This window comes from Pogona vitticeps, chromosome 2, assembly GCF_051106095.1.
Source record: "Pogona vitticeps strain Pit_001003342236 chromosome 2, PviZW2.1, whole genome shotgun sequence".
Taxonomy (NCBI): Eukaryota; Metazoa; Chordata; class Lepidosauria; order Squamata; family Agamidae; genus Pogona; species Pogona vitticeps.
In genome coordinates this window covers 59,727,828-59,753,909 of record NC_135784.1, presented here as the reverse complement: position 1 = coordinate 59,753,909, position 26,082 = coordinate 59,727,828, and the positions used below count along the sequence as shown (strand labels likewise).

Here is a 26,082-nt window from a genome sequence, read left to right as displayed (position 1 = left end):
CTTGCTACACCTTTTGCACTCAGAGCAATTCATTAAAAAGATTAAAATAATAAATGCAAAGTAGGTCTATTCACCAAAGACTAGCAAAGACAAACATGGAAAAGAGCATTCTAAGTCAGTCTCACCTGCTTTGGAACACCAAACAGAATACTGTAGAAGGCAGCCCACTTTCATATCTTGTTATGTTTAATAATCTTCCAGGGAGTGGGCAAAGTAGTTGTAAGCATCCTAGACCAACTTACATACCAGTATTCTGTTCCACTTTCTGAACACAGAATGGCAACTGCACATGCTGTTTTCTTTATTTTCTAGGGTGTTTATCATTCACTGGGTGCACAGCTGACTATGTGACCAAATGCTCAACAGAAACCCCAGGGGAAAGAAAAGAAAACTGCCTGGGGCTTGCTATTGCATACATGCTAAATAAAACAGAATACTGGCCTAATATCTTTAATTTGACATAAAGCTCCATATACTGTAGGCCCACAACATCTGAGTACAGTCCACAAACACGTATGCCAAACTAAACTTTATAATCTTTACGTGAGTTAAGATTCTATGCTGTTGAGTTTCAGTGAAGCTTGTTCTATAGTAAATGCGAGCAGGACTGTAGTCTTAAAAGTTTGACCTCTGCATATTCATTCAGCAGTCTCACTGAACTCAGTAGGTCTACCCCACAGCAGGTGTGCACACATATTTGTAAAAATCTGTCATTTGACAAAACTGAAGTGTAACTAAAAAGGCAAAGAGGAAACTAATTATCATCAAAGAAGACTGGTTGTTTAGCTGCTCCAGGCTATGGACACCTAGAAAAAGGAATATGATAATGCCTGCTGTCATAACTGAACACACTCGAGGAAATGGACGAAAGTACCTGTTTGTCCTACCTGAACGTAATCCAAGACCATCCCAGCAAGGACCATGCCCATGCCTGCGAGCATGTAGGGAAAGAGCACCTGCAGGCCAATGGTAACAGCAGACTCCTCTTGAAGCTTGGCCATTGCCACTTTTGCCTCGGCTGGCTGCTTCTGAGATAGGAGCAAAGGGCCATCCTCTGCTCCCTGGCTGCCAAGTTTGCTCTCTCTGTGTTTACTCTTGCCCTTCGCTTTGTGCCTCGATCGTTCCCCATTTCGAGTTCTGCCTTCTTTCCGTCGCTGCCGAGTCTCCTCACTTTTCATGTTGATCCTTCCAATTCAGGATTCCCTTTTTGGCCAGCAGCAGGAAATCAGAGACAGGGGAAGAGAAAAACAAGAGAAAGTGTTCCATTTCAGCCTTGAGAGGAAAAGCATTGGAGAGGGGTTTTTCCCCCACTGTCCATCCAAATATAACGTAGTAATTCATTACTGTATGTGATCCCAACTGGCACATAGTTCATCAGAGATGGTAATTCACAAATGCTATTCACAGATGTTCTGCAGACCCAAAGCACATGATGTTAAGTGAATGCTCAAAGTCTTAAGGGCAATTTATACGAAAGAACCAGTTCTAAGCCAGTTCTTCTGGGTCCCCAGATGTTCTTGGACTGCAACTCTCAGAAATCCTGGCCAGCACAAGAAGTGGTGAACGCTTCTACGAATGCCTAATGTTATATACCTAAATTCTATTCTTATTCCACTTTCTGCCTTAATTCAATGCATTTTCTTTCACTAAAAATTGTACACATGTGACATTCTGGTAGTCTAAGTTCTAAATGGAGTTGTAGTGTTCCAAATGAGTAGAAAATCTGATATTTTGTGGGAATTCAGTTTTTTGAAATACACCATATTCCTTAAACAGCAGGAAATCTGGCGACCCTGATAAAGAAATGCTGCTCCTTTTCTTGCTAGACAGACCTACCCACTAATTAAAACATATATGTGTTTTTATGACAGAAAAACCTGCACCACCACCATTCCTTTACAGGTTGCTGCCAGCACAGGCCTCAGATGATCCGTGGACTGCACTGACACTTCCATCTGGGTTCAAGACCGTTCCGGATTCTTTGGGGTCATTCACATTTATTATTTGTGGTGTGTGACAGTCATGTCTCTATGGCCAGTTGTCCAGCACACTAAATTACAACACATATTTATTTGACCAATGCAGGGACTGGGAAATCTTCAAAGCTTGCATGTACAGTAGTTTTGTGCTCTTTTGGTTGGCCTGATAAAAGCATTACATGTGCATTTCAGAATGTGTTATTTAAAAAAGATCACATGGAAAGGGTGGCTGATACGGTACCTGTCATATTTTATACACACCACTCACTTTTAGCTGCAATTCCTCAGCTGTATTAATTTACGAAGGAGACACATTCAATTGTTAGCCGCAGGTACAGTAGATTTATTGAATGACTGGGGAATTCAATCAGCGCTGGCACAAATCCCATTGGTTCAATGGGACATAGCCCCCAACCTTCCAGAAATCTGGATAAAACCAAAATCAAAATACAAAACAAGGAGATAAAACTCCTCTTGGTTTTGATGTCGATAGGGGGAAACAGAGATGTGAGAAAGCTAGGATAAAGCAATGCCTGGCCATCTGTCCAAGACGGAGGGCTTCCCATCCCATCCTCCGTCACTTCCATAAGCCGCAAAAGAAGGAGCCGCCGACACTTACCCAGCGCCTTTGTTCTTCCCGGCCCGAGTTTTACCGCCCCCTGGGACCCAAAAAGGGCATCGCGCGCCGCCGGAGCGCATGCAAACGAAGGGGGCGTGGCCTCGCCCGCACCTGGAAGCGACCCGCTTTCAAAAGCGCGCCGGCCCTCGCTCGATGTCGTAGCGAGAGGTGATATTTCGCGTTGCCCCTCTTGCCACACGGTCTCTATGGGGGCGTGTCCCCTCGGCGGCCGGCGCAAGCGCAAAACGAAGGGCCACATCTACGGGGTGGGGCGGGCTAGTTCGCCGGGAGGCGCCGGCTCTTCGGCAGCTGGGACCGGGGGGAGGTGAGGTGAGGCGCTCGGGCCTGAAGAGGCTGCGGCCGTTTCCCTGCCACGGAGGCAAGCGCCGCTCTGCCTGCAGCGCCGTGCACCTGAGGTGTTCGCTCTCTCTCAGGCGGCTTTCCCCGTTTCTGGCTTCCTTTCCCCGCGTGCAAAAGGAGGCGAAGGTGTTTTTTCCCGTTCCCGGCGCCGCCTGGGTTTTTAATTGTAGGATGTTTTGAGATCCGTTCGGCTTCCGAGCACGAAGAACGGGATACAACAATCAACAGATAAATGCCAACGTGGAAACAAAAAAGAGCTTGCTCGACAAGTCCGGAAGCTTGTCGTGACTAAAAATACCATTTTGGTTTTCTGTGTCGAAGGAAGGCAGCGGAGTGGAGAGAAGACCTGACAGGAGGGGGCGAGCACGAGTAATTAGTAATAAGATCATGAGTAACGGCCCCCCCTCCTACAGAAAAGAACGCCCCCGAGAAGGAGAAGCGTTGATGGGCGAGGGCGAGGGGCCAGGCTGGAGAGAGAGGTCGACCCTCTCGTCTGTTTCCGCACGGGTAGCAACAAATGGAAGAACAAAACGTGGTTAATAACCTGAAAGAGATTTAGTTCAGTGCCAGCTTTTATTGATGACGATTCATTTCCTCAGAAACGAAGGCTAAGTTCTGAGACCACAGATTTAATTGAATATGATTGTATAGGACCTAGCTGTATCAGAAATAGTTGTCTAACACCTATAAAACTATAGCTTTTATTTTTCATAAACTTCTTGTGTCCTATCTTTACAATCGTGTATACCTGTGGTCTTATACTTGAAGCCTATGTGTCTGAACAAGTGGATTGGAATCTACAAAAGCTCCTGTTGAACTAAATCTGTTAGGTTTTATAAAAAAAAAAACACAAATATTGTTTCTGTTATGACAAAGGAGGACACCCTTCCTTGGCTGAATGGGATTTGATTAGACATGGAATATTTGTATTTGTCCCCCATCCCTTCCAGATACTGGGCCAGCTGTCTGTGTGCGTGTGCAAGCATATCATCTGATAGGTGGCCACAGAGTGACAGATAATCTCTCCCTCTTATCACAATACACCCACAACAAAAAACATGCGGATCACCACAGTCACCCATCTCTTGAAAAGGACAAAAGCTGATCACCTCCATAATTAGAAATGGAGATTTCCTGCTTATGAGATTTCCTACCTGAAGTGTCAGAATATCTTGGCTGACTTTGGTAATCATGCACTTGGACTAGGGGATGGGCCTTGCTGTTCCACCTCGGGTAACACAGTGTGCCTGGCAAAAAGTGTGAGGACTTTAAAAAGGTGGCACCGCAGGTAGGAAATTTCATAAGTAGTTCCCCCAATATCTAATGATGGTAGTGATGATGATAGTTGTTGCTGTAAAGTCTATTCTGATGTATAGCAACCCATTTCCTCTGGTGGGTGCCCATCTCTGAGTGGGTGCCTGCCAGAGAAGGAGGGCTGGGAAGCCATGCCACCGCCTCTGAGTGGGGTCCCATTGGAGAAGGCGGGGCTAAGAACCCAGGTTGCCTGTAAAATAGCTACTACACTGACATGGTTCCTATACACTGCCATCTGATTGGTTCATTGTGTAATTGCCATCCTGTCGTTGCTTACTACCAAAGGAGTGATGTAAGCACGTTTTCTCTTTTGCTTATAGACAAAAACAAGTGGATAAAGCAAACAAAACCATTGCTAATTGCAACAACCATTGCTTAGAAGCAGGGGCTAGCCATTGCTTCATGACAGAATAAAACTTAGAATATAAATAAGCCATGATTTTTCTCAGAAGAATCAGACTGAGCAGTTGTGAGATACATCTTATCAAAACAGATTGATAAAGCAGTCACACCAGAAGATCAGCTACAGTGAACCTTTGACTTACAAACGTGGTTCAGGAAGAGGGGAGTAAGTCAAAATGGGCGTAAGTCGAAGTACAATTTCTCATTGGAATGCAACTAATCCATTCCAGCTGAAGAAAAGAAATCGCCAAAAAAATCACTGCAAAACCGGTCAGAAACGTGATTAATCCCTTCCAGCCGAAGGGGGGGGGGGGAATAATCAACCGTGTAAGACCCATTGCAAATGCAAACGAGAAGACAAAAAGCAGTCAAGTGTAGAAGACCTAATGCAAAGAAAATAAACCAAAAACCAATCAACCATGCAAGACCCATTGCAAATGCAAACAAGAGAAAGTAAAAAAGTAATCAAGCAGATCATGCAAGATTGGAAATGGAGGGGGGGACTAAAAAGCAAACAACCCCCCCCAAGACCCATCAGAAATGGGGGGATCCAAAAAGCAAGGAACCCCCCCAAGACCCATTGGAAATGGGGGGAAAATCCCAAAAGCAACCAAACCTCCCAAGACCCATCGGAAATGGGGGGAAACAAAACAAACAACCCCCCAAAGACCCATCACAGAACAGAAATATAACCCCCCAGCTCAAAGCCACGCTGCAAAAACACCCAGAACAATTTTTAAAAAGCAGGAAACAGCACCTTGCTTTACAAGGCAGCCCAAAGCCTCCCTGCCAACTCTCTCTCTCTCTCTCTCAGATGCATAAGGGAGGCAGTCCCAAGCCTCTGAGGATCTCTAACTGCTGGGGCAAAAGAGCTACAAAGAAGCAGCCTCTTCGCCACCTACAGTTAGAAATTTGCATTTCCTGCCTTTTCCACCTGCCTTTTTCTGTTCGTAAGTGGAAGCTTCAGTTGGAAGTAGAAGCAAAATTTTGTGGCCAGAGCTGGTCGTAACTCAAAATGGTTGTACTGTATTTGCCGGCGTATAAGATGACTTTTTTTGTCCTGAAAAACATGCCTCCAAGTGTGTGTGTGGGGGGTGTCTTATACGCCGGGTGCACTTCAAAATTCAAAAGCAACACACATGTACTCACATACACACAGAGATACACCCCCCACTCACTCACACAAGGGGGTAGCTAAAGGTTTCCACACCCCCACGGACCAGCCCTCTTGATTGTTGCTCACTTAACGACGCTTGCGCTGTGTCGCGGCGGCAAAACCGCGGTGCCGCAGCGAGAAGTCAGGCCAGCAAGTCTTACTTTAAAGAAAGAAAAAAAGGCTACTCCTTAAAAGCAAACCCCCCAATGAAAGCAAGTTATAGCTACCCGACGTGCTTAAACAACCAGTCAAACCCAGAAAGACAGCCAATGCTGTCCTTCTTTTCAGCAAACCGTCGCTCTCTCCCAGCGAAGTCACTTACCTGGTAGTAAGACCGAGTAGACCGAGCCCCGCTCCTCTTTGGTAGCCTCGGAACAGCCGGATTCTAGCGCCGAACAGCTGACTGTCGGGAACCAGCAGAGAGGCGGCAGCCATTTTGAGATGCGACCACATGGCTGCTGCCTGCCAAAATGACTGCCGTCTCTCCAAAATGGCTGCTGCCTCTCTGCTGGTTCCCAACAGTCAGCTGTTTGAGGCCGATGCTGACCTTCTTCCAGCAAACTCTCGCTCTCTCCCAGCGAAAGGAAACAAAAGCGGCAAAACAAACTCTCCCCATGATGCAGCCAAAGCAGAATCACGCATGCGGAAGAAGGGGTAGTCTTATACGGCGAGTATATAACAAATTCTACATTTCAAGTGGAAATCTTGGGGGGTCGTCATTGTTACATACAGCACTGATGTTACCTGTCTGTCATGGGTTTGGAGGGAAAGTTCCATCCTATGGGGAGTGGAAGGCGGGACATCAGGAGGAGGGGCTGTACTGTATAAATATGTGATGCCTGTGTGGTGAGATGAGACACACTAAAGAAGACACTGAGAGACACTGGGTTGTGACGAAGCAGCAGCTGGGAAGAAGAAGCTGTTGTGGGAGTCTGTGTGTCAGACAGGGTACTACTGTGTGTCAGAGTACCAACCTGATAGGTTCAGGTGTCTGTTGGTTAGCCAGAACTGATAGGTTCAGGGTCTGTGCTTTAAGTTAAGGTTCTGTGTGAACCAAACTGTGTGTATGTATGAGTGAATCTCTGCTTCCGTCTCTGGCTCATCATTACCCCCCTGAACTGTCCCTGTGGTGGCTTGTGAGCGTGTAATCACTAGCACCCGTTTCACATGTTCAGCCAGGTCATTTCCCACGAGCACGGCTGCTGGCAGAGTCGATGAAATCGCTATCCGCCAATCTCCCCTCCAGCCTTGAAAGTTGACAGGTCCCTCTGCTACTGGTAGAGAGATTACCTGCCCCTCAATCCCTGCCACCTTCATGGTCTCATTTGGGATTATAAACTCCCGAGGAATAATATCTGGATGGCACAGGGTTACCTGGGAACAAGTGTCCCGCAGCCCCCTATACTGACGGTCAAGTATTCCTACGTCCACCCCTGCCGTCTCAAACAACTGAGAATCTGTTTTTATCAGCAAGCAGCGTTTTACCTCCACAAGAGGACCATTTTCCTCAGCCTGATCAGCAGAGGTAGCTGTTCCAGACTGAGTAGCCATGGCAACAGGCTCCCTCAGTGACACTGAGCTTTGCTCTTTCTGGACACAGAACACAGCTTTTGGCTTGGTCCCACTAGAATTCTGAGGCACCATTCCTTTTAGCTGCTTTAATTTCTCACACTCTGAGATTAGATGACCCTTTCCCTGACAGAAATAACATTTTCTGGTGTATTTTGATTCTCTCTCATCTTGTTTTGGTTTTCCCTCCAAAATCTGAGGTCTTAGTTTCATGTCTGAGGGCTTCCCTTCACCATGGGCCCCTCCCCCTTGCTGGCTTTTCCCTGGTCCCTGAGAGTACTTGCTGTAGGTTTCTTTGGGTTTACCTACAGATTTCCCCTCACCCAAGGGCTTTCTTATTTGGGAAATAAAATCCGCGATCTCTGCGGCTGCTGCCACAGATTTCGGTTTCCTTTCCCTCACCTGGAATTTCAATTCCCCATGCAGGACTGAATAGAACTGTTCCAGCGCTATCAAATCTTTAAGCTGCTCATAGGTCTCTATCCCCTCCTGCGATAGCCATTTCTCAAGCAGCCTCACCAATTGGGCCCCCACTTGGGTAAAAGTCTGCTCTGGCTTCTTGGTGAGGGACCTGAATCTTTGTCTCAGCTGCTCTGCATTTATCCCATGTCTGGCAAACACCAGTTTTTTAAACTCTGCAAAATCTTTCATCAGTTCCTCAGGCATCTCGGCATAAACCTCAGCCAGGCTACCACTGATTAAAGATCGCATGATGGTCATCTTCTCAGTTTCCCTCACTGAGAAGTCCACAAACGCTCTTTCCACTAAGGAAAAGAATACCTCAGGACAATCTCCCTTGTGGTACACAGGGAATTTCTTCAGGTCAGCCTTAGACAATTGGCCTCCCTCAGAATCCCTATTGTTATTATTGTTCTGGTTCATCATTTCCAGTTTTCTTAATTCATACGCCATCCTTTCTTTTTCCAGAGCAATTTTCTCTCTCTCTAATCTTTCTTCTCTTTCCAATCTCTCTATTTCAAATTGCCTCTGTTTCTCTCTTTCCCTTTCCTCCATTTCAATTTGCCTTTCCCTTTCCTCCCTTCTTTCTCTCTCTAATCTTTCCTCCACTTCAAATTGCCTCATCCTCAGTTCATGCTGTTGGACTATGAGCAATTTTCTAAGTTCTGGGTTCTGCTCTCCTGTGCTGTCACCCTGCACTGAGCCAAATTCATCCTCAGAACCTTGGTCAATCTGGGGGTCTTTCACATCACTCATTTCTGCCATCTGGCTTCGAGTCAAGGGCATAATCCCCCCTCAGAACAGGCTGCTTTAAAAAGTCAAGCCTCAAAATAAAACGACCACTTTTTTCCTCTTGCCTCAGAACCAGCTTGCCCTAGAGATTGCTGCTGTTCTTCAGCACTAAAGTTGCAACAGTATCGAGTCAGAGCCTACCCCCCTCTGCTGGGCCTCTCAGCTGGCAAGCTAGCTCACTGTTACTACGCAGTTTTGCCTCAGCTTTTTCCCGCCAAAACTAGGCTGCCTCAGAGCACCTTAATCTAAGTCTCCCCAGTTGGCACGTTCTTCTACTAGCGCACCTCCCCGTGAGGTACACCTAGAAGATTACCTACGCGCCTCAGACTGTCCCTGACTAGACCCCCCTTGCTCTGGGCACACTTGCCAAGGCTTTGCTGGACCACTGGACAACTGGACCAGTCGTATCCCACCGCTGCCACCAATCAATGTGACAACCCCAGACCTACTGGGATATGTCACACAGTTACACTAAGCTGCCACCAACCATTCCCTATAAGAAGTCACACAGACCAGGGATGGATTTTTAAACAATAAAAAGAATAAGGTTTATTTTAAATACAAACAGGGTAAATAAAACAATCAGGTGAATAGGATAAAGTAACGTGGCTTAGATTCACTCATACATACACACAGTTTGGTTCACACAGAACCTTAACTTAAAGCACAGACCCTGAACCTATCAGTTCTGGCTAACCAACAGACACCTGAACCTATCAGGTTGGTACTCTGACACACAGTAGTACCCTGTCTGACACACAGACTCCCACAACAGCTTCTTCTTCCCAGCTGCTGCTTCGTCACAACCCAGTGTCTCTCAGTGTCTTCTTTAGTGTGTCTCATCTCACCACACAGGCATCACATATTTATACAGTACAGCCCCTCCTCCTGATGTCCCGCCTTCCACTCCCCATAGGATGGAACTTTCCCTCCAAACCCATGACAGACAGGTAACATCAGTGCTGTATGTAACAGTCATACGCCAGCAAATACGCTAAGTAGGGACGTTCGTAAGTCGAGGCATTACTGTATGAGATTTCCTCCTTAGTCTGGGTGAGATCTCTTTAGAAATGTTTTTCTATATGTCTAAATATGCTAAGACTGAAGTTATGCTTTTTGCTTCTTATAATATTATTTTGGAGGGATATCCTCTACCCCTTTGGGTTGTAAGCCCCTGTATTTAAAATGTATTCTCCTTCATTGTTGAAACATTATTATAGCATGACTTAAGTGCTTGTTTACAACTTAAGTCCTATTCTCATAGTGGTCAATTGATCAGATGGGCGGGATATAAATAAAATAAATAAATAAATAATTTTTTGCAAAATTAAATGACATAGCTGTGACTTCTCAAAAGATACATTTTAAAAATACTGTTAGATTTCATGTTATGCTTATAGAACCTAGAATCTATGTAGAAATAAAACTTGTAAAAATAAAGGTTTTGCAATTGCCTGGAATTACTGCAACAACGAAAATACATATACAGTGGTGCCTCGCTTTACGATTGCCCCGCATTATGACGAAACCGCTTAATGACGATCTTTTTGCAATCGCAATTGTGATCGCAAACCGATGGTCTGAAAGGGGTATTTTGCTTTGTGATGATCGGTTCCCTACTTCGGGAACTGATTCTTCGCAAAATGATGTTTTTTGAACAGCTGATTGGTGGTTTCAAAATGGCTGCCGGGTGATTAAAATGGCTCCCCGCTGTGTTTAGGGACGGATTCCTCGCTATACAGGCAGCGAAAATGGCCGCCGTATGGAGGATCTTTGCTGGACGGTGAGTTTTTACCCCATTGGAACGCATTGAACTGGTTTCAATGCGTTTCAATAGGGTTTTTATTTTCGCTTTATGATGTTTTTGCTTAACGGCAATTTTCCTGGAACGGATTATCGTCATTAAGCGAGGCACCACTGTACTGATATACCCATTTTCATTCTGGAATTAACCCTTTACTAGGATGTCAGTTATGATGAGCCTAGAAAACATTTGTCAGCTATGAGCCAGTATAGACTCTATGATTTTCCTTGTAGGTCTGCACATAAGTTGGCTTTTAAGAGAAATGTAGAATGCCTCAAGCACAGTCTGACACAGAGCTATATGAAGCTACACTGAGTTAGCCCCTTATGACTGGTATATCAAGAACTCTGTATGTGAAATAGTACTTGTGATGGGTTCTATGTGCACAAATAGGGTGGGAATGCACAGCCTAATGACTATAATAAGCTGTTAATAGTAATGGTGCCTCCTCCAAACAAGCAAACAAACATATATTTCGTGCCAGAGCCCCGGATTGGTCAATGGTTAGAGGCATGACTCAGCGATTATAGAGTCAAGATGTGTGAGGCATCTTTCCAAAAATAACAGTGCAGCTAAACTTGGTGTGTGTATGTGTCTTTTTCTGTCTGTCTGTCTCTCGCTCACTCGCTTGCTCTGGTTCTCGCTGTCTATAGATGAGGCCTATATATAAGGAAATGTTTTCTACTGCTGATAACACTGTGGCCAAAATCGTGTTGTTTAACACAATAAATTCCATTAGTGTAGGCCCATTGAAGCAGTCAGGATTTAGTAAGTCAACTCCTCCATAAATTCCATTGATTCAAATGGGCCTACTCTAAACTACCACTCACTTTAGCATAGTAAATTGCAGATAAAATAGACCTTACAACGGTTGACTCCCTAAGTCTCAAATGCCTCAATGGGCCTACTCTGGTGTGATTAATTAGGGTCTGGTGACAGTAAGCAACAAGATTTTGACCACTGTTTAATAGCCATAGCAGTTTTTACTCTATTCCCATTAATGTTTATTGTTTCTCCAAAGGATGAGAGGACATTCCATACATTACAGTGCAATTATACATAGAAATCAAAAGGATTGTTTTGGTATATATAGCCCCACAAGAAAATATTTGTAGGATCTGCAGGTCAGGTACTTTAAAACTCTAAATTGTAGATTTTGCTTCATTTATTCTCCGAGTGAATAGAAATTATATATAGAACCAGGAAAATTATGCATCATTTACATAACAAAAGTAGACCAATGGTAAATTTGGTCTTATCATTTGTATCTCCTGTGGCTAGAAAGTACATATATTTGTCATATTATTACCTGTGCTTCTGGACAGCTGCTGCCAGAAATAACATATTTAGGAAACTGGCTGGGTCAGACTGCAGTGCACACCCACAAATGATATGAACAACAGCTTTGTTCCTGTGCCACTCCACAACAGAATATGCTAGTGCTGTATGGTACAAATCAGCACATGCTGAACAAGTTGATATAGTTCTTAATGAATCAGGAAGGATTAGTACTGGCTAAAACCTGCCCTCATTGAAAAAGTCTATTATTTGGCTGGCATTGCCCCTCCAGAAATATGTCAAGAACTGCTAGCCAATAATTAATGAAATAAGGTAAGACAGTACCAAACCTATCTACTTCATGTTTACGTGGGGCTGCCTTTGAGGTTGACGCGGAAACTTCAGATGGTGCAGAATGCAGCGGCCAGGCTCCTTACTGGAGGGAGAAAATACCACCACATTTCTCCTACCCTGACCAGACTGCACTGGCTGCCCATTCGTTTCCGCATCGACTTCAAAGTTCTAATGCTCACTTATAAAGCCCTAAACGGTTTGGGACCTTGATACTTGGCGGAACGCCTGCTCCCACCAAGATCTACCCGGACCACCCGCGTGAGCCAGGAGGTGAGGCTGAGGAGCTTGACGCCGAGGGAGGCCTGGTGGGAAAAGATGCGAAACCGGGCCTTCTCGGCGGTGGCTCCTCGCCTTTGGAACAATCTCCCTCCTGAGATTCGCGCGGCCCCTACGCTGGGTACATTTAAAACGCAAGTAAAAACATGGAGCTACATCCAGGCCTTCCCTCCTGCCAGCATGTAATCTGATTAGACCTAATTTTCTTCCTTTTTTCTATCTGTCATTTATTATCTTTGGTATATATTGTCAGTTTTGCCAGTATATGATGTTTATGGACTTTATTTTAATTGTATATCCTTTGCTGTTAGCCGGCCAGAGTGGTATGATATACCAGATGGGCGGGATATAAATCAAATAAATAAATAAATAATAAATATGAACTCCAACTCCCTAGGCAATGCTGCCATTAAGGAAACATCTGCACACATTTCAAGCTCTAAATATTAAACCAGAAGAGGCTAGGCTAAACCTGTGGAGAACAAAAACAACACAACTTGCTGAACTGATGAATGCTAAAGAGGACAAGACTCTACCTAGACCATCTAGAAGTCACTTCACAGACTTCAAAGCAAAGTAGGAAGATCAAAGAATAATCAAATAAAATGGGGCTACTTTTTGTGACTGTAAAGAGATTCAATCAGCATAGCACTTACATGCATGCAATTTATGCCCTACAATGTGTACAAAATAAGATCTAGCAAATGATTGAGATATTGTTATTGAAGTAGCTTGCTTCTGATAAAAATTAGTCTAATTATCTTAACATATTAGTTTGTTTTAATTTTACCTGTATTTTATATACCTCCATAATTTTAATTTGTGCAACGGTTTAATACGAATAAAGAAATATTACCTTAGTTTCACTCTTTCTCTCTCTTTCACATCATAACAGATTAAAAGCAGACTAAACATTGCTTCATCTATCAAAATTGTGCAAAATGAATTGTAATCATACTGTTTATGTCATTTAAACATTTCAGAATTGAGAATTATTACCTCAAGTTGAGAATCAGGATAACAGCCTGTCACAAGAAACCTAGTTCATGCAGGAAGGTTGTCAGGCAAAAAGTTCCTTTAAGCTGTTCCACACAGTCCTGGAACAGCATAGTCCCCAAACAGTTGCATGATTTTGCAAGTGATGGTAACTAAATCTTGCAGCTGCTGTGCATCATTTCAGGTTGTCACTTCTAGGCCAGACAAGCTTCAATTTCAGCTCACTTGGCATAGTTATGCATCTCTGTATCTTCCTAAGCAATGCATGGAAGATATACACCACACACCATTGTGTGGTGTGTGCTGCAAGAAAAGCTTCTTCTCCCTTGAGGGAAATCATTGGACCTTGGAAAGTATACATAGCGTAGTCTTAGTTACATCAGTTGTTAGGAAAACAGGTTTGGGTGGGATGGGGTTAGAGGAGAGGGTTGTCCTTGTTAAAAATAGTGCTCTAACCAAGACGTTTTTAGATTTGATATCCCTTATGGCATAAGGCTTTTGCTATCAGTTTTCAACTGAGCTTCAGGAAAGCATGTGGGAATTTCCTCAGGAGATCCAGAAGAGGGACAAAGGGACAAACACAATTTCTTGTCCACAGCTCCTAGCGTATGAATAGCAGCCAGGTCTTCTTCGTTTGAGGTATCTCAGAATGGGAATGGGGAGTGTATGTTGTCTTCATGAGTTGCTGGACACATATGCCATCATTACTTACCATTGGCTATGATGGCTAAGAGTTATGGGAAATGTTATCCCAGAACATCTGGGAAGCCATATCTGGGAAAGTTTAGCATCCTTTGGTTTAGCAGCCTTTGCAAATATATAGAGCAAATGCTTACAGAGTCACAGAACTAGAAAGAAACCCCTATTCACTGTAGAATACCAGTGCAGCATCCATGAAGTGTTGTTGAATCTGAAATTTGATGATTCCTTCCTAAACATCCATTGTGGAGTCCAATGGATTCTAAATACTTTTTTTGTTGGATCAATCTCAATTTCAAATCCAAAGAAATATTGTGTATAGATTCTAATAAATTCTCCATTGATTGGACTGAATTTTACTACCGAATCCTCAATTCCATGTTTCTTTAAGCTCTTGAAATCTATCTTATAAAGATCCATCAGACATTTATACACTACAGTTACTGACTTGGATTTCTCACCAGGTCCAGTAATTCCCTCCAGCAATTTAGGAGATTCTGAAGCATTCAGTGCAGGTGGACCTCAATGTGCACTGTCAGTGCTGGTGCAAGCTCTTCTGCCACCTGGGGCATGAAAAGGAAACGCCCTGGCCCACCCCACCCCCCACTGTCCTGCCACCCTGCCTCCTCTGTCTGCTTTTGCTCTTGCATATTTCTGCTCTGATACTTCAGCCATTCCGAGACTTGTGGGAGTCTTGGTTACACTCACCATAGTTTTTGCAAGTTAGTTCTGGCAAACTAGGTTCTTATAGAATCTCTTCTTTTAATAAGAACCATTGTTCTGAATAATTACTATGTTTTTGGTTAAGAAAGGTTGCCACCTACTGGATGAAGATGGTACTACATGGTACAAAAATTTACAAATTGATTAATTAATTCATTAAAAATATTCATATGTTACCATTTTTCCCAAAGGATCCAAGGTGGCCTAAAGTATTAAAAAAGAGTTGAAATCCAAAATAATAAATTATTACAATATTTTAAAAAGCACTAAACCAATGTCACAATAAGAACAAAATTAAAAACACAAGTAAAACACAGAATAAAATACTCCTTTTTTTTTTAAATCCCCTTTGTCAAACCAGTCACTTAAAGGAAAGCCTACCTGAAGTCTTTGTCTGCTTGCAGAAGGACAGCAAAGATGGGGCCAGCCTGACCTCCACTGGGAGGGAGTTCCAAAGTCTGGGAGCAGCAACACAGGAGGCCGTCTCCCATCAAATGCTCCTGTAAGGATGATGAGACTGAGAAAAAGGCCCCTCCTGATGATCTTAATACCCAGGTAGGCTTGTAAAAGGAGAGAGGGCATTTTAGATAGCTTGGACCAAAGCTGTTAGTAAATGTATTCTAAAAGATAACTAAACCACTGCCCTTTTCCCTAGGAGGCTGGGCTGAGGTTGAAGTCCAGGTGTGTTTGCATGGACATTTTGCTGAGGAGTTTGCTTTGCTCGGCTTTCTATTGTTCTCCCTCGCCACATGGCCCAAAGCGGGTGGGCTTTCTGGTTTAAATGAGGGTGTGCCAGGACCCTGGGCTCGTTTCCCTAGGAAGCTGGGCTGAGGCTGAAGGCTAGGTATGTTTGCATGGACATTTTGCTGAGGAGTTTGCTTTGCTCGGCTTTCTATTGTTCTCCCTCACCACATGGCCCAAAGCGGGTGGGCTTTCTGCTTTAAATGAGGGTGTGCCAGGACGGCGCACCTAACGGTGCATGAAATTCTCAAATTCTCTGATTCTATCTCTGACCCTAATATGGTAAATAGGAATGGCCTGAGGGACGGCAGGCTTCAGTTTTAAAGGAGGATGAGCAAGAGAAATTCTCTAATCCTATTTTTGGCCCCAGTTTGGTAAATAGGAAAGCCAACTCGCATCGCATACACCTGGGGGTAGGAAACTTTTAAGGGACAGATCATACTTCTGCACTATTAGAGAGCAGGCCGGGTAAGTGTGGCTCATCAGCCCAAGGAAAACTCAGATTTCAAACCTCCACTGCCTTGTGACTATATCCACTTATGGAAAAGGCTTCAGGAGCTAACCTTGAGGCAAAATCCAGAGCCGGAGTCCTGGAGGCAGTTCGTATTGTTCTGGCAAATCCTGCGTATTGGCTCTTGCCTTTCCACTGGACTATTTCAGCAACGTGAAGAGGGGGGATTTGCTGCTTGGGTAACAGCCTATCCTCCGTATTATTTTACCCAGGCTTCGTGCTCTGGAGAGGACACTCCAGCTTCGCATACAGCGTTGAAACAACACAGGAAGTAGCAGTTACCATTATAAGTCTTTGCTCGATTGGGGTAGAGCATGATGCCAGGAGCTACTTCTGACAGTGGGCGAGGTCATTGTACCTCACTAGGTAGATACTGCCTGCCTTAAGCTGGGCAGCCGCCAGCCAGTAAAGTGTTACGTCGCCATGGTCTGTTAACCTCATGGGGTGCATAGGGTTTAGGCTGAAACCCGACAAGCAGATCAATAACCGTGCACCATGCAACAATCGTAAGAAAACTTCTGCCCTAAAGCTGGGCACCTGGAATGTACGGACAATAACCCCTTGCATGGTCTTGGAAGAGTTGGACAGCGAACTAACCTTAGCAGAAATAAAAGTGGCCTTGGATTCCCTCGCCTCCGGCAAGGCACCTAGAAAGGATAACATCCCTGTTGAAGTGCTGAAGTGCTGTAAAGAGATCATCACCACCGAACTATATGAAGTCTTTCATTTCTGCTGGATGAAAGGTGGAGTACCACAGGACATGAAGGATGCAAACATCATCACATTGTACAAAGGAGACATGGGTGACTGCAGTAACTACCCTGGCATCTATCTTCTCAGCGTTGCTTGCCCGTGTTGTGCTGAAGAGGCTCCAGGTGCTTGCAGACAGAGTCTATCCAGAATCACAGTGAGGATTTCGAGCTAATAGATCCACCACTGACATGGTATTCTCCCTCAGACAGCTGCAGGAGAAATGCAGGGAACAACAACAGCCACTCTTTGTGGCCTTCATAGATCTCACAAAGGCCTTTGATTTGGTTAGCAGGGATGGCCTTTTTAAAATACTTCCCAAGATTGGATGTCCACCTTGACTCCTTAACATCATCAAGTCCTTCCATGAGGGAATGAAAGGCACTGTAGTTTTTGATGGCTCAACGTCAGATCCCTTTGACATCCAAAGCGGAGTGAAACAGGGCTGTGTCCTCGCACCAACCCTTTTTGGGATTTTTTGCTGTCATGCTGAAGCATGCCTTTGGAACTGCAACAGAAGGTGTCTAGCTCCGGACTAGATCAGACAGAAAGCTCTTTAATCTCTCTAGATTGAGAGCAAGTACCAAAGTCCAACTGAAATGCATACGGGACTTCCTCTTCGCAGATGATGCAGCCATTGTTGCCTACTCTGCTGAAGACCTCCAACAACTCATAAATCATTTTAGCAAGGCCTGCCAAGACTTTGGACTAACAAATAGGTCTGAAGAAAATGCAAGTCATGGGCCAGGACATGGACTCACCCCCTCCATCACCATCTCCACACAAAAATTTGAGGTTGTTCATGACTTTGTGTACCTTGGCTCAACGATCTCTGACACACTCTCTCTAGATATCAAGCTGGATAAACGCATTGGCAAAGCAGCTACCATGTTCTCTAGACTCACAAAGAGAGTATTGCTCAATAAGAAGCTGGCGGCATATTCCAAGATCCAGGTCTATAGAGCCGGTGTCCTGAGCACACTCCTATACTGCAGTGAGTCCTGGAACCTTTGTGCATGGCAGGAGAGGAAGCTGAACACCTTCCATATGCATTGCCTCCAACGGACTTTTGGTATCACCTGGCAGGACAAAGTTCCAAATAGAGTAGTCCTAGAACGAGCTGGAATTTTTAGCATATATATATTACTGAAACAGCGACGTCTTCATTGGCTTGGGCATGTTGTGAGAATGGCTGATAGTTTTCATAAGGATTCCAAAGGATCTCCTGTATGGAGAATTAGTGCAGGGAAATCGCCCCAGAGGGGGACCACAGCTGCAATACAAGGACATCTGCAAGCGGGATCTGAAGGCCTTAGGAATGGACTTCAACAGATGGGAAACCCTGACATCTGAGCGTTCAGCCTGGAGGCAGGCGTTGCATCATGGCCTCTCCCAATTTGAAGAGACCCTTGTCCAGCAGGCCGAGGCAAAGAGGAAGTCACAAAAGCAGCAAAACCAGGGAGCTGGACAGGGGACAGATTGGATTTGTCTTCAGTGTGGAAGGGATTGTCACTCTTGAATTGGCCTCCTCAGCCACACTAGACGCTGTTCCAAGTCCCCTATTCAGAGCATGTTACTATAGTCTCTTGAGACTGAAGGATGCCTAAAAAAAAACACCCCAGAGCTAAGGAGGATACACATTCATGCATGCATGCATGCATGTCTGCTCTTTCACACTCCCTCTTTCCCTCCCTCATTATTATTATAGACAGAAAGCAGTACGGTAGTTATATGAACTCTCTTAAGGGCAATGTGCAAACATGAACTGAATCAAAGATACCTGTGTGACCTTGGGTTGACTGTGAAATAAAGCAAAGAGTTGCTGGTCTTGAAAAGGGCAGAGCACTACGTACCACCGAGAATCCTTCATCTTCTACACGGCTTTGAGTTTTTAACCAACGATGTCCAGTGATTTGAACCGAGGAAATCGAAATAAAAAAGTCTGAGCTGCTGGTGCCAAAGGTCAGAGTGTCACCAAAAGTACACAGGTTGGGTTGGGTGCCCACCTGTGTGTTTTTTATTTGGGTGTGGGCTACTTTCGAGGGAGGGGTGGGTTACATCCCTGGATAGGAGGAGTGCCCAACTTCACAAGGGTTAGAGACTTCCAACCCCCACATTGACTGTTCTCTATTATTATAGATTTCAGGACTCCAGTGAGGGTGAGGCTAAACGATGCATTCCTGTCATTGTGTAGCACATAGCCATACCCTGGTAGTCATGCTGGCTGAGGGATTCTGAGAGACAATATGAAGAAACATAACCTCCCAAAGCTCTGGTTCCCTGTATATGGTATGAGTGCTGGTGATTTGTTCCGCTCCTGCCAGCTAGCTGGAGAGAATGTTGTTAGAAAGAAAGCCAAAAGATTACAGAATGGAACTGGAACGGAACACGGGACCGTTAAAAGCCCTTTGTTATTTTTATGCTCTTTTTTAAAAAAAATGTATTTATAAGTGTCAAGTGATAATAAATCTCATTGTAAGTGGGCTCTTAAGATGCTATTACATACCATCAACTCAGTATTATGAAAAGCCTGTGTTTTCTGTGGTGATAAGGAGCAAAATGTGCCCAAAGGCCTCACTCTGTCATGCACCCCACCCTGACAGCGTAATATAGCCAGTAAGGGATCTCACTTTAGAAGCTGGATATATGCCAAAGGATGGATAGAAAATTCCTTCTTGCACCAACAGGCTTTTGTGTAGAACTGGTTGTCCTGCTATAGAAAACATAGCTATTTCAGAGGCATTTCTCTACCAATCTTATGAGCCAGGTTGTAACGTGGCTGAGCCACTCTGAGATCACTTTCTACTCAGGCCTCTCAGAATGCCCACCACGCCACCAAACACTCTTGCTGCCACCAACCTTTCCTTTAAATCAAAAGGACAAGGGTTTCTTCAAACACAATAAAGTATTTATTGATTTGTACAAAATAAAATGAGTAAATCACTGGTATAGAATCAAGTTGTCAATCACGGTTCCTAAAACATTAACTCACACAGACTTTCCCTCACTGACACTCAGGCACGCAGGCCTCTTTCTCTCACACACTAGATCTCTCCAGATCTCACTCTCTCTCTAACTCTATCAATCTCTCAAACTCGATACACACCCCTTTATATCCCACCTCCTCCCCCTTTAGCACCACCTTCCGTCCCCTCATTGGTTGCTGTTCCACTACCCAGCTGTGACGGACAGGTGAGGGCAGGGCTGAACGTTACACAGGTGTTGATCTCCTTTGCCCAAAGCAGCTCACAGAAACATTGCTTTTTCTTTTTAATTGGAGCAGGAAACGTGCGGAGAGAGTCCTTTTGAAAAAACACAACCTACAAACAGTATTCAAGCCTACCACAAAAATACAACAAATGTTACAGTCAGCAAAGGACAGAAGGGACCCCCTCACCACTGCGGGAGTATACCGGATACCTTGCAGTTGTGGCCAGGTATATATTGGAACCACAAAATGAAGCATCCACACCAGAATCAAAGAACATGAGAAACACTGCAGACTAAAACAACCAGAAAAACCTGCAGTAGCTGAACTTGCCCTAAAACAAACTTGACATGAAATTCTATTTCAAAATACTGAAATACTGGACAGCACCAGCAATCATTACGTCAGACTGCACAGGGAAGCCATTGAAATTCACAAGCACCAGCAGAAATTCAACAAAAAAAGAGGAAAGTTTGAAACTTAACAAAACTTGGCTCCCAGCTCTTAAAAATCCAGTGTGCAAAAGGTCAAAGAACTCTACCCAGCCACAAGGACAGGGGATCACTACACACAAAAGACCAGCTAATGACACCCATCAACCACAGTGACAGATAATCTCTCCTCTTTATCACAACAATACACCCACAACAAGACACACTAATCACCCATCTACAGAAAAAGACAAAAGCCCCTCTCATAGCCATAAATACTCCACTCCCAAGCCAACAACAACAGAGCACAGAATGCTGTCCTCTGAAGATGCCGGCCACAGACACTGGTGAAACGTTAGGAAGAACAACCTTCAGAACACGGCCAAAGAGCCAGAAAAACCCACAAGAACCAAAAGCTTTGACAACTTCAGCTACTTTTTTCAAAACAATAGCTGAAATTCTGTTGTCTAGCGCAGTGGTTCTTAACCTTTGTTACTCGGATGCTTTTGAACTGCAACTCCCAGAAACCCCAGTCAGGACAGCTGGTGGTGAAGGCTTCTGGGAGCTGTAGTCCAAAACTCCTGAGTAACCCAAGTGTAAGAACCAGTGGTCTAGCGCAATAAGTCACAACTTGAATAGGCACACTTGAATCAAGGGATTCAAAAGGCCTACTGTAGTGTGACTTACTGCACTGCATAACAATATTTCAGCCAAAGTTATGGAACTGAAGAGACCTCACACATGCTTGTTTCAAATGCAGAAGGATTTGTTCAGTATTTGAGAGAAGAGATGTCCACCTCCTGCATTTAGGAGGAGAACATGACAACATGGCAGTGCTCAACTTTGCTCGGGAAGAAGACAATCAACAGTGTAGTTTGAGAGTGGAAGAAGAAAACGGAAAAGTTTAAACATAAGTTTGCTGCACTTGTGTGTTTCCTAGGCATTCCATTGTCTTTCTCTTTCATTGCTTGCACATTTTATTCTTTACCTCACTGGCCAGCACAAATTTCAAGAGAGACAAGGACTCCCAGTCTAACAGAAGGTGGCAGCAGAAGCACATGAAATCTAGTCCTAAACCATTCAAAAGGACATGAAACCAAATAAAAATACGGACAAATAGCAACAATATCTAAAAGTCCCATGACTTTATCTTCCTCATAAGGAGTTGATAATCTACTGGGAAGTTTTGCTACACAGCTACAGTATTGTAGATTTCAATGAGACTTACACTGGAGATTTTAGCAGATTGTGCTCCCAATCCTTGACATTGATACAACAGTGGTATTTATTGGTCTGCTGTGTATTAATCCAATTCCTTCATGTCTCTAAGAATCTAGAGGACACATGTTTAGTGCATTTTCAGAAGAGGTGCTCTCTAAAATGCAAACTATGTCTGGCATAGCATGTGCTTTTTTCCCTACCTATGTGTTTTGCATTTTGTCGTGTTTTCTTTTGTGAAAGTAAACATGGACTTACTTTGGACAGCTGATTGCTGAGGCATGAAGCTCTAAAGAAATTCTACAATGGAAAAGAAAATAGGTCAATTGGAATATGCATTCTTCTTAACATCTAATTTGACCTGAACCTAATGCATTCATATTCTGCTTGCAGCCTTTGCTAGCTGTAAAAGACCAGAGACATGCTCAGTGTGATTGCATCATTTATACACAAAGGGACTCTGTACAGTTCTGCTGGCATCTATTGATTTTAAATTCTTTCATCACTTTCTGTCACTGATGCCCTTCAGGTATCTTGAACTACAGCTCTCATCAAATGCATCCTGGCACACATCAGTCTCACTGACGTCAAAGAGTCTTCTATGCTTCACCTGAAAGGGGTAATGAGAATAGTCAGCCTCTGTACTAGGACGACATCATAGCCCATGTCAGCTTTCCCTCTCTCTTCTTGGCAATTTCTTTAGAGGAAAAGCATGCAAAGGATGGAGGATATTCCCCCATGGATTGAGATGTAGGCATGATCAAGTCCTGATTGAGTTCTTCTCTTAGAGCCTTTGGGGAACCCCTGTCCCAATGAAATAATAAATTTAAAGAGGACTAGGGGACTGCCAAATCAGTTTGCTTCACATGGTGGCCCATCATCCGGGTAACTTTGGGGTCTTGTCCTGATATTTTGGAGTAAGACACACACACGCACACACTCCACACTGACCATGAACTGCCTCACTTTGCTTTGTTGTTTTTAAAAGTATGTGCCCTGGCTGCCAAAATCTGCTCTACTGCTCCTTGCCACAGGCAACAAAACACTATGAATAGAAATAAAAACAACAAACAGAATGAAGATAAATATGAGTAATGAAATAAATGTAATCTTAATGAATCATCAATGAAACTAAGGTAATTTGTATGAGTGACTAATATATCTATGCAGTCCTTAATAACAAAAATGGACAACACTTAGAGTCTGAAATACTAGGAGGTGCGAGGGGCAGAAGGGTAATTGTTGTCTAAATGACTGTTTCCCATCTTCCTGGCCTGAGTACCTTTTTATTGACATGTAGATTGCTATTCTTAGGCTCCACTTCTTTCCTGCATCTCATCCACAAGGTGGTTGTTCTTTCTTTGCCCTAGAAACAGTCAGTAGTATTCTTTGTCTATGATGGCTGCAAATTATTTCCAGGAACATTTAAATGTACACTTCTTTTGCAAGTACTAGCTCCCAGAGGATGTGTTTACTTTTAGTAAACACAAGCTCAGCCTCAATACCACAGTCATCTGCTACTATGAATACCAATATTTTTCAATATTTTCCATTATCTTATCGGGGGGAAGGAGTTTCACACATCTTGCTGTAGGCCAGACTTCCCAAATCTGCCTTTTAAAAATGACAATATGTTTTAATGTTTACTTGCTTTTAATTGTTCAGTTGTATTTTAATTAGCATATAATTTAATTGTTTTTCAATGTTAACTTGTGTTTTTAATTTTATTCTTTTTAATATTGTGAGCTGCCTTGGATCCTCCTGGGTCTATAAAGCAAAGAAACAAGAAAATCTGTTGCCTGCTTAAGGTATTAAATGATAATTTACCAGCCCTATACGCTCAGTGGGTTGAATCTCCACTACACCTCTTGCGAGAGGGATCAGATAAGATTCCCCCGGAGCATGTGTGACTGATGAGGTTAGGAAAGGCCCTGAGCAAGCTACGTAGTCCTAGAGCACCACCAGAAGGAAGGACTGGTAAATCACTTCTGAGTATGTTATACCTAGAACATCTTAGGAGGATTGTCATCAGTTGGAATCAACATGACCACATATAAGTCTTATCATTACTAGGCAATGGCCATGGATGGTTGTTGTGGGTTTTTCGGGCTTCTTGGCCGTGTTCTGAAGGTGGTTTTTCCTAACGTTTCACCAGTCTCTGTGGCCGGCATCTTCAGAGGACAGCAAACTGTCCATGGCCATGGATGTTGGAGACGTTGTTTACAACATTTGGGCACCCCAGATTGTAGGAGGTTTCTCTGTGTATTGGCAAAAATGACAGAATCAGCTCCTGCTGGAGGGGGTTCCAGACCCTACCGAGTATACATCACAAGGTACTACTAGAAAGGAGAGGTGCTTCCCCACAGGCTGTCTCCTAGCAGCCACAGCAGTATACCTCTTCCAGAGCTCCACCACATATAATTCCTTACAGGTGCTAGCCCATAGCCCACAAGCTGGTGAAATCTGCCTGATGACTCCAGACTTAGCCCTTGGTGCTAATTCTGGATGTGCTGTGGCTCATACACTTTAAAGGGAGACAAAACAGGAAAACCCGAAACCATCTGATCTCATGGCCAGTCATGCAAATGGATGGTGTGGTGTGAAAATAAGAAAACAAATGAAAAGTGCATCAGGATTGCAGGGTATGCGTCTATTTTCATCCCTCCCCATCCTCACGCCATGTAGTTGTGTGTGGTTTTTAAATTGTTCCAAGAATGTATTCACGAAGGCTTTCACGGCCGGGATCTAATGGCTATTGTGGGTTTTTCGGGCTCTTTGGCCGTGTTCTGAAGGTTCTTCCTAACATTTTGCCAGTCCCTGTGTCCAAAATATTCAGAGGACAGCACTCTGTGCTCCCAAACAAACTGCACCAGAGCACAGAGTGCTGTCCTCTGAAGATGCCGGCCACAGAGACTGGCAAAACGTTAGGAAGAACCTTCAGAACACGGCCAAAGAGCCTGAAAAACCCACAACAACCGTGTCCCAAGAATGTTCTTTTAAAGTTCTTGCCAATGAAGTGATTGACATTCCCCATTTATTGTTACCATGAAAGGTGTCGAGAATGCAGATATGAGTCTGGACACCTAAGCTTTCTTGCCAATAGCAAAGGCAACCACCACCAAATAAGAATGGAGGGAAAGCCTAGGGAAGAACTCATGAGGTAAGCATATTGCCCAGAAAGCATATGACTCTGGTACAGTTCAAGATTGTGTTTGTCACACAGCTCTCTCTGTTCAAAAAGTGAAAAGCAGGCAGCTCAACCAGCAATGCAAATCCCTCTGGGCACTTGGGCAGCCCTCCAGTCCGCTGGTTTGCCTTGCAGCTAATGAATCAGCCTCTTTTGCAAAGTTACCTCCCCAGCTTGTTTACTTGGAGACCAAGTGCTTAAGGAACAGGGTGCTCTCCTTGCATAACAATGATCTCTGTTTTTCAGATGGTTTCCCCCTTTGCTCTCCTTCCTTCGTGTTTGCTAAAGGAGGCATCTGCATGCAAAGGCCCCTATATATGCCGGTAACTTCCAGGAAACCATCCTAAAGAACATGAGAACATTTTCATTTCAAAGAAATGCACTCACATGTCAGAAGAAAATGTTGTCGGGGATCCAAGAACGTCAAAAGAACTGGTGGAGGTAGTCCAGAGATACAACGGACAACATTGACTTACAAGCTGCATGCAACCGTACCCATTTTGCAGTGTTTTGAGCCAATACCTGGATGCGTGGGCAGGGGGAGGATGATTAAAACATGGAGAATTAAATCAAGGTGCATGACATGTGTAGTTTTGTTTTGATGTTTTATAAACTTTTTTTAAAAAAAGGCTTTCTTGTGACTGGAAGCAGACTTCCACTCACTTCCAGTTGTGGTAGGAAAGGATAGTGTGGCCTACAGTGGATCCAATAGGTCGGAAATTGCTAAGAATTATTGTAGATGGACCAGATCAAGTTGCCCATCCTTGATTTGGTCCATCAAAACTGGAGGGGGCATTCTTTAGATATTTATGCTCATGACTCCAGCTACAGTGGTACCTCAACTTGAGAACGTCCCTACATAAGAATGATTCAAGGTAAGAACGGCTCCATTTGCATAAAGTTGCTTTTACTTGAGAACGGAGCCTCGACTTAAGAACCAAAAAACAAACAAACAAAAAACCCTTTCCTGCCTTTTTTGACCTAAGTTCACCTTAGGTCAAAAGAAAAAGAAAAAAAATTCACCCCTAGTGGTAGATAAGGATTAACTGGCTTTGCATTAGTTCCTATGAGAACAAATGCTTCGATTTAAGAACAGCGCCGCGACTTAAGAGCGAAAAACAGCAGATACGGATTAAATGGTTTTCAATGCATTCCTATGGGAAATGGTGCTTCGACTTAAGAATGTTTCAATTTAAGAACGCAGTCCCAATACGGATTAAGTTCTTATATGATCAAAAACATAAAGATTAGTCTGG

The 26,082-nt window shown here is 43.9% G+C and overlaps 1 protein-coding gene and 1 long non-coding RNA gene across 5 annotated transcripts in view; one reads left to right on the top strand and one right to left on the bottom strand.

Moving 5' to 3' along the window:
* Positions 1-13,677, bottom strand: part of SLC41A3 (solute carrier family 41 member 3) — a 54,990-nt gene extending 41,313 nt beyond the window's left edge. The window contains exons 1-2 of one of the 4 annotated variants that reach the window (XM_072989520.2): positions 13,362-13,677; positions 888-1,203 (exon numbers count right to left, since the gene is read on the bottom strand). In XM_072989520.2, the coding sequence (XP_072845621.2) occupies positions 888-1,178 (291 nt within the window). In that variant the 5' untranslated portion in view covers positions 1,179-1,203; positions 13,362-13,677. Of the gene's footprint in view, positions 1-874; positions 1,204-2,247; positions 2,506-2,598; positions 2,835-13,361 lie in introns of those variants that run through there. The other 3 variants (XM_020815156.3, XM_072989522.2, XM_072989523.2) reach the window with 3 other exon arrangements.
* A 1,449-nt stretch (positions 13,678-15,126) lies between these two features.
* On the top strand, positions 15,127-25,395 carry LOC140704112 (uncharacterized). Its single transcript, XR_012083236.2, has 2 exons — positions 15,127-15,335; positions 25,073-25,395. It is a non-coding gene; the product is annotated as an uncharacterized LOC140704112 (long non-coding RNA).
* The last annotated feature ends 687 nt before the right edge of the window (positions 25,396-26,082 follow it).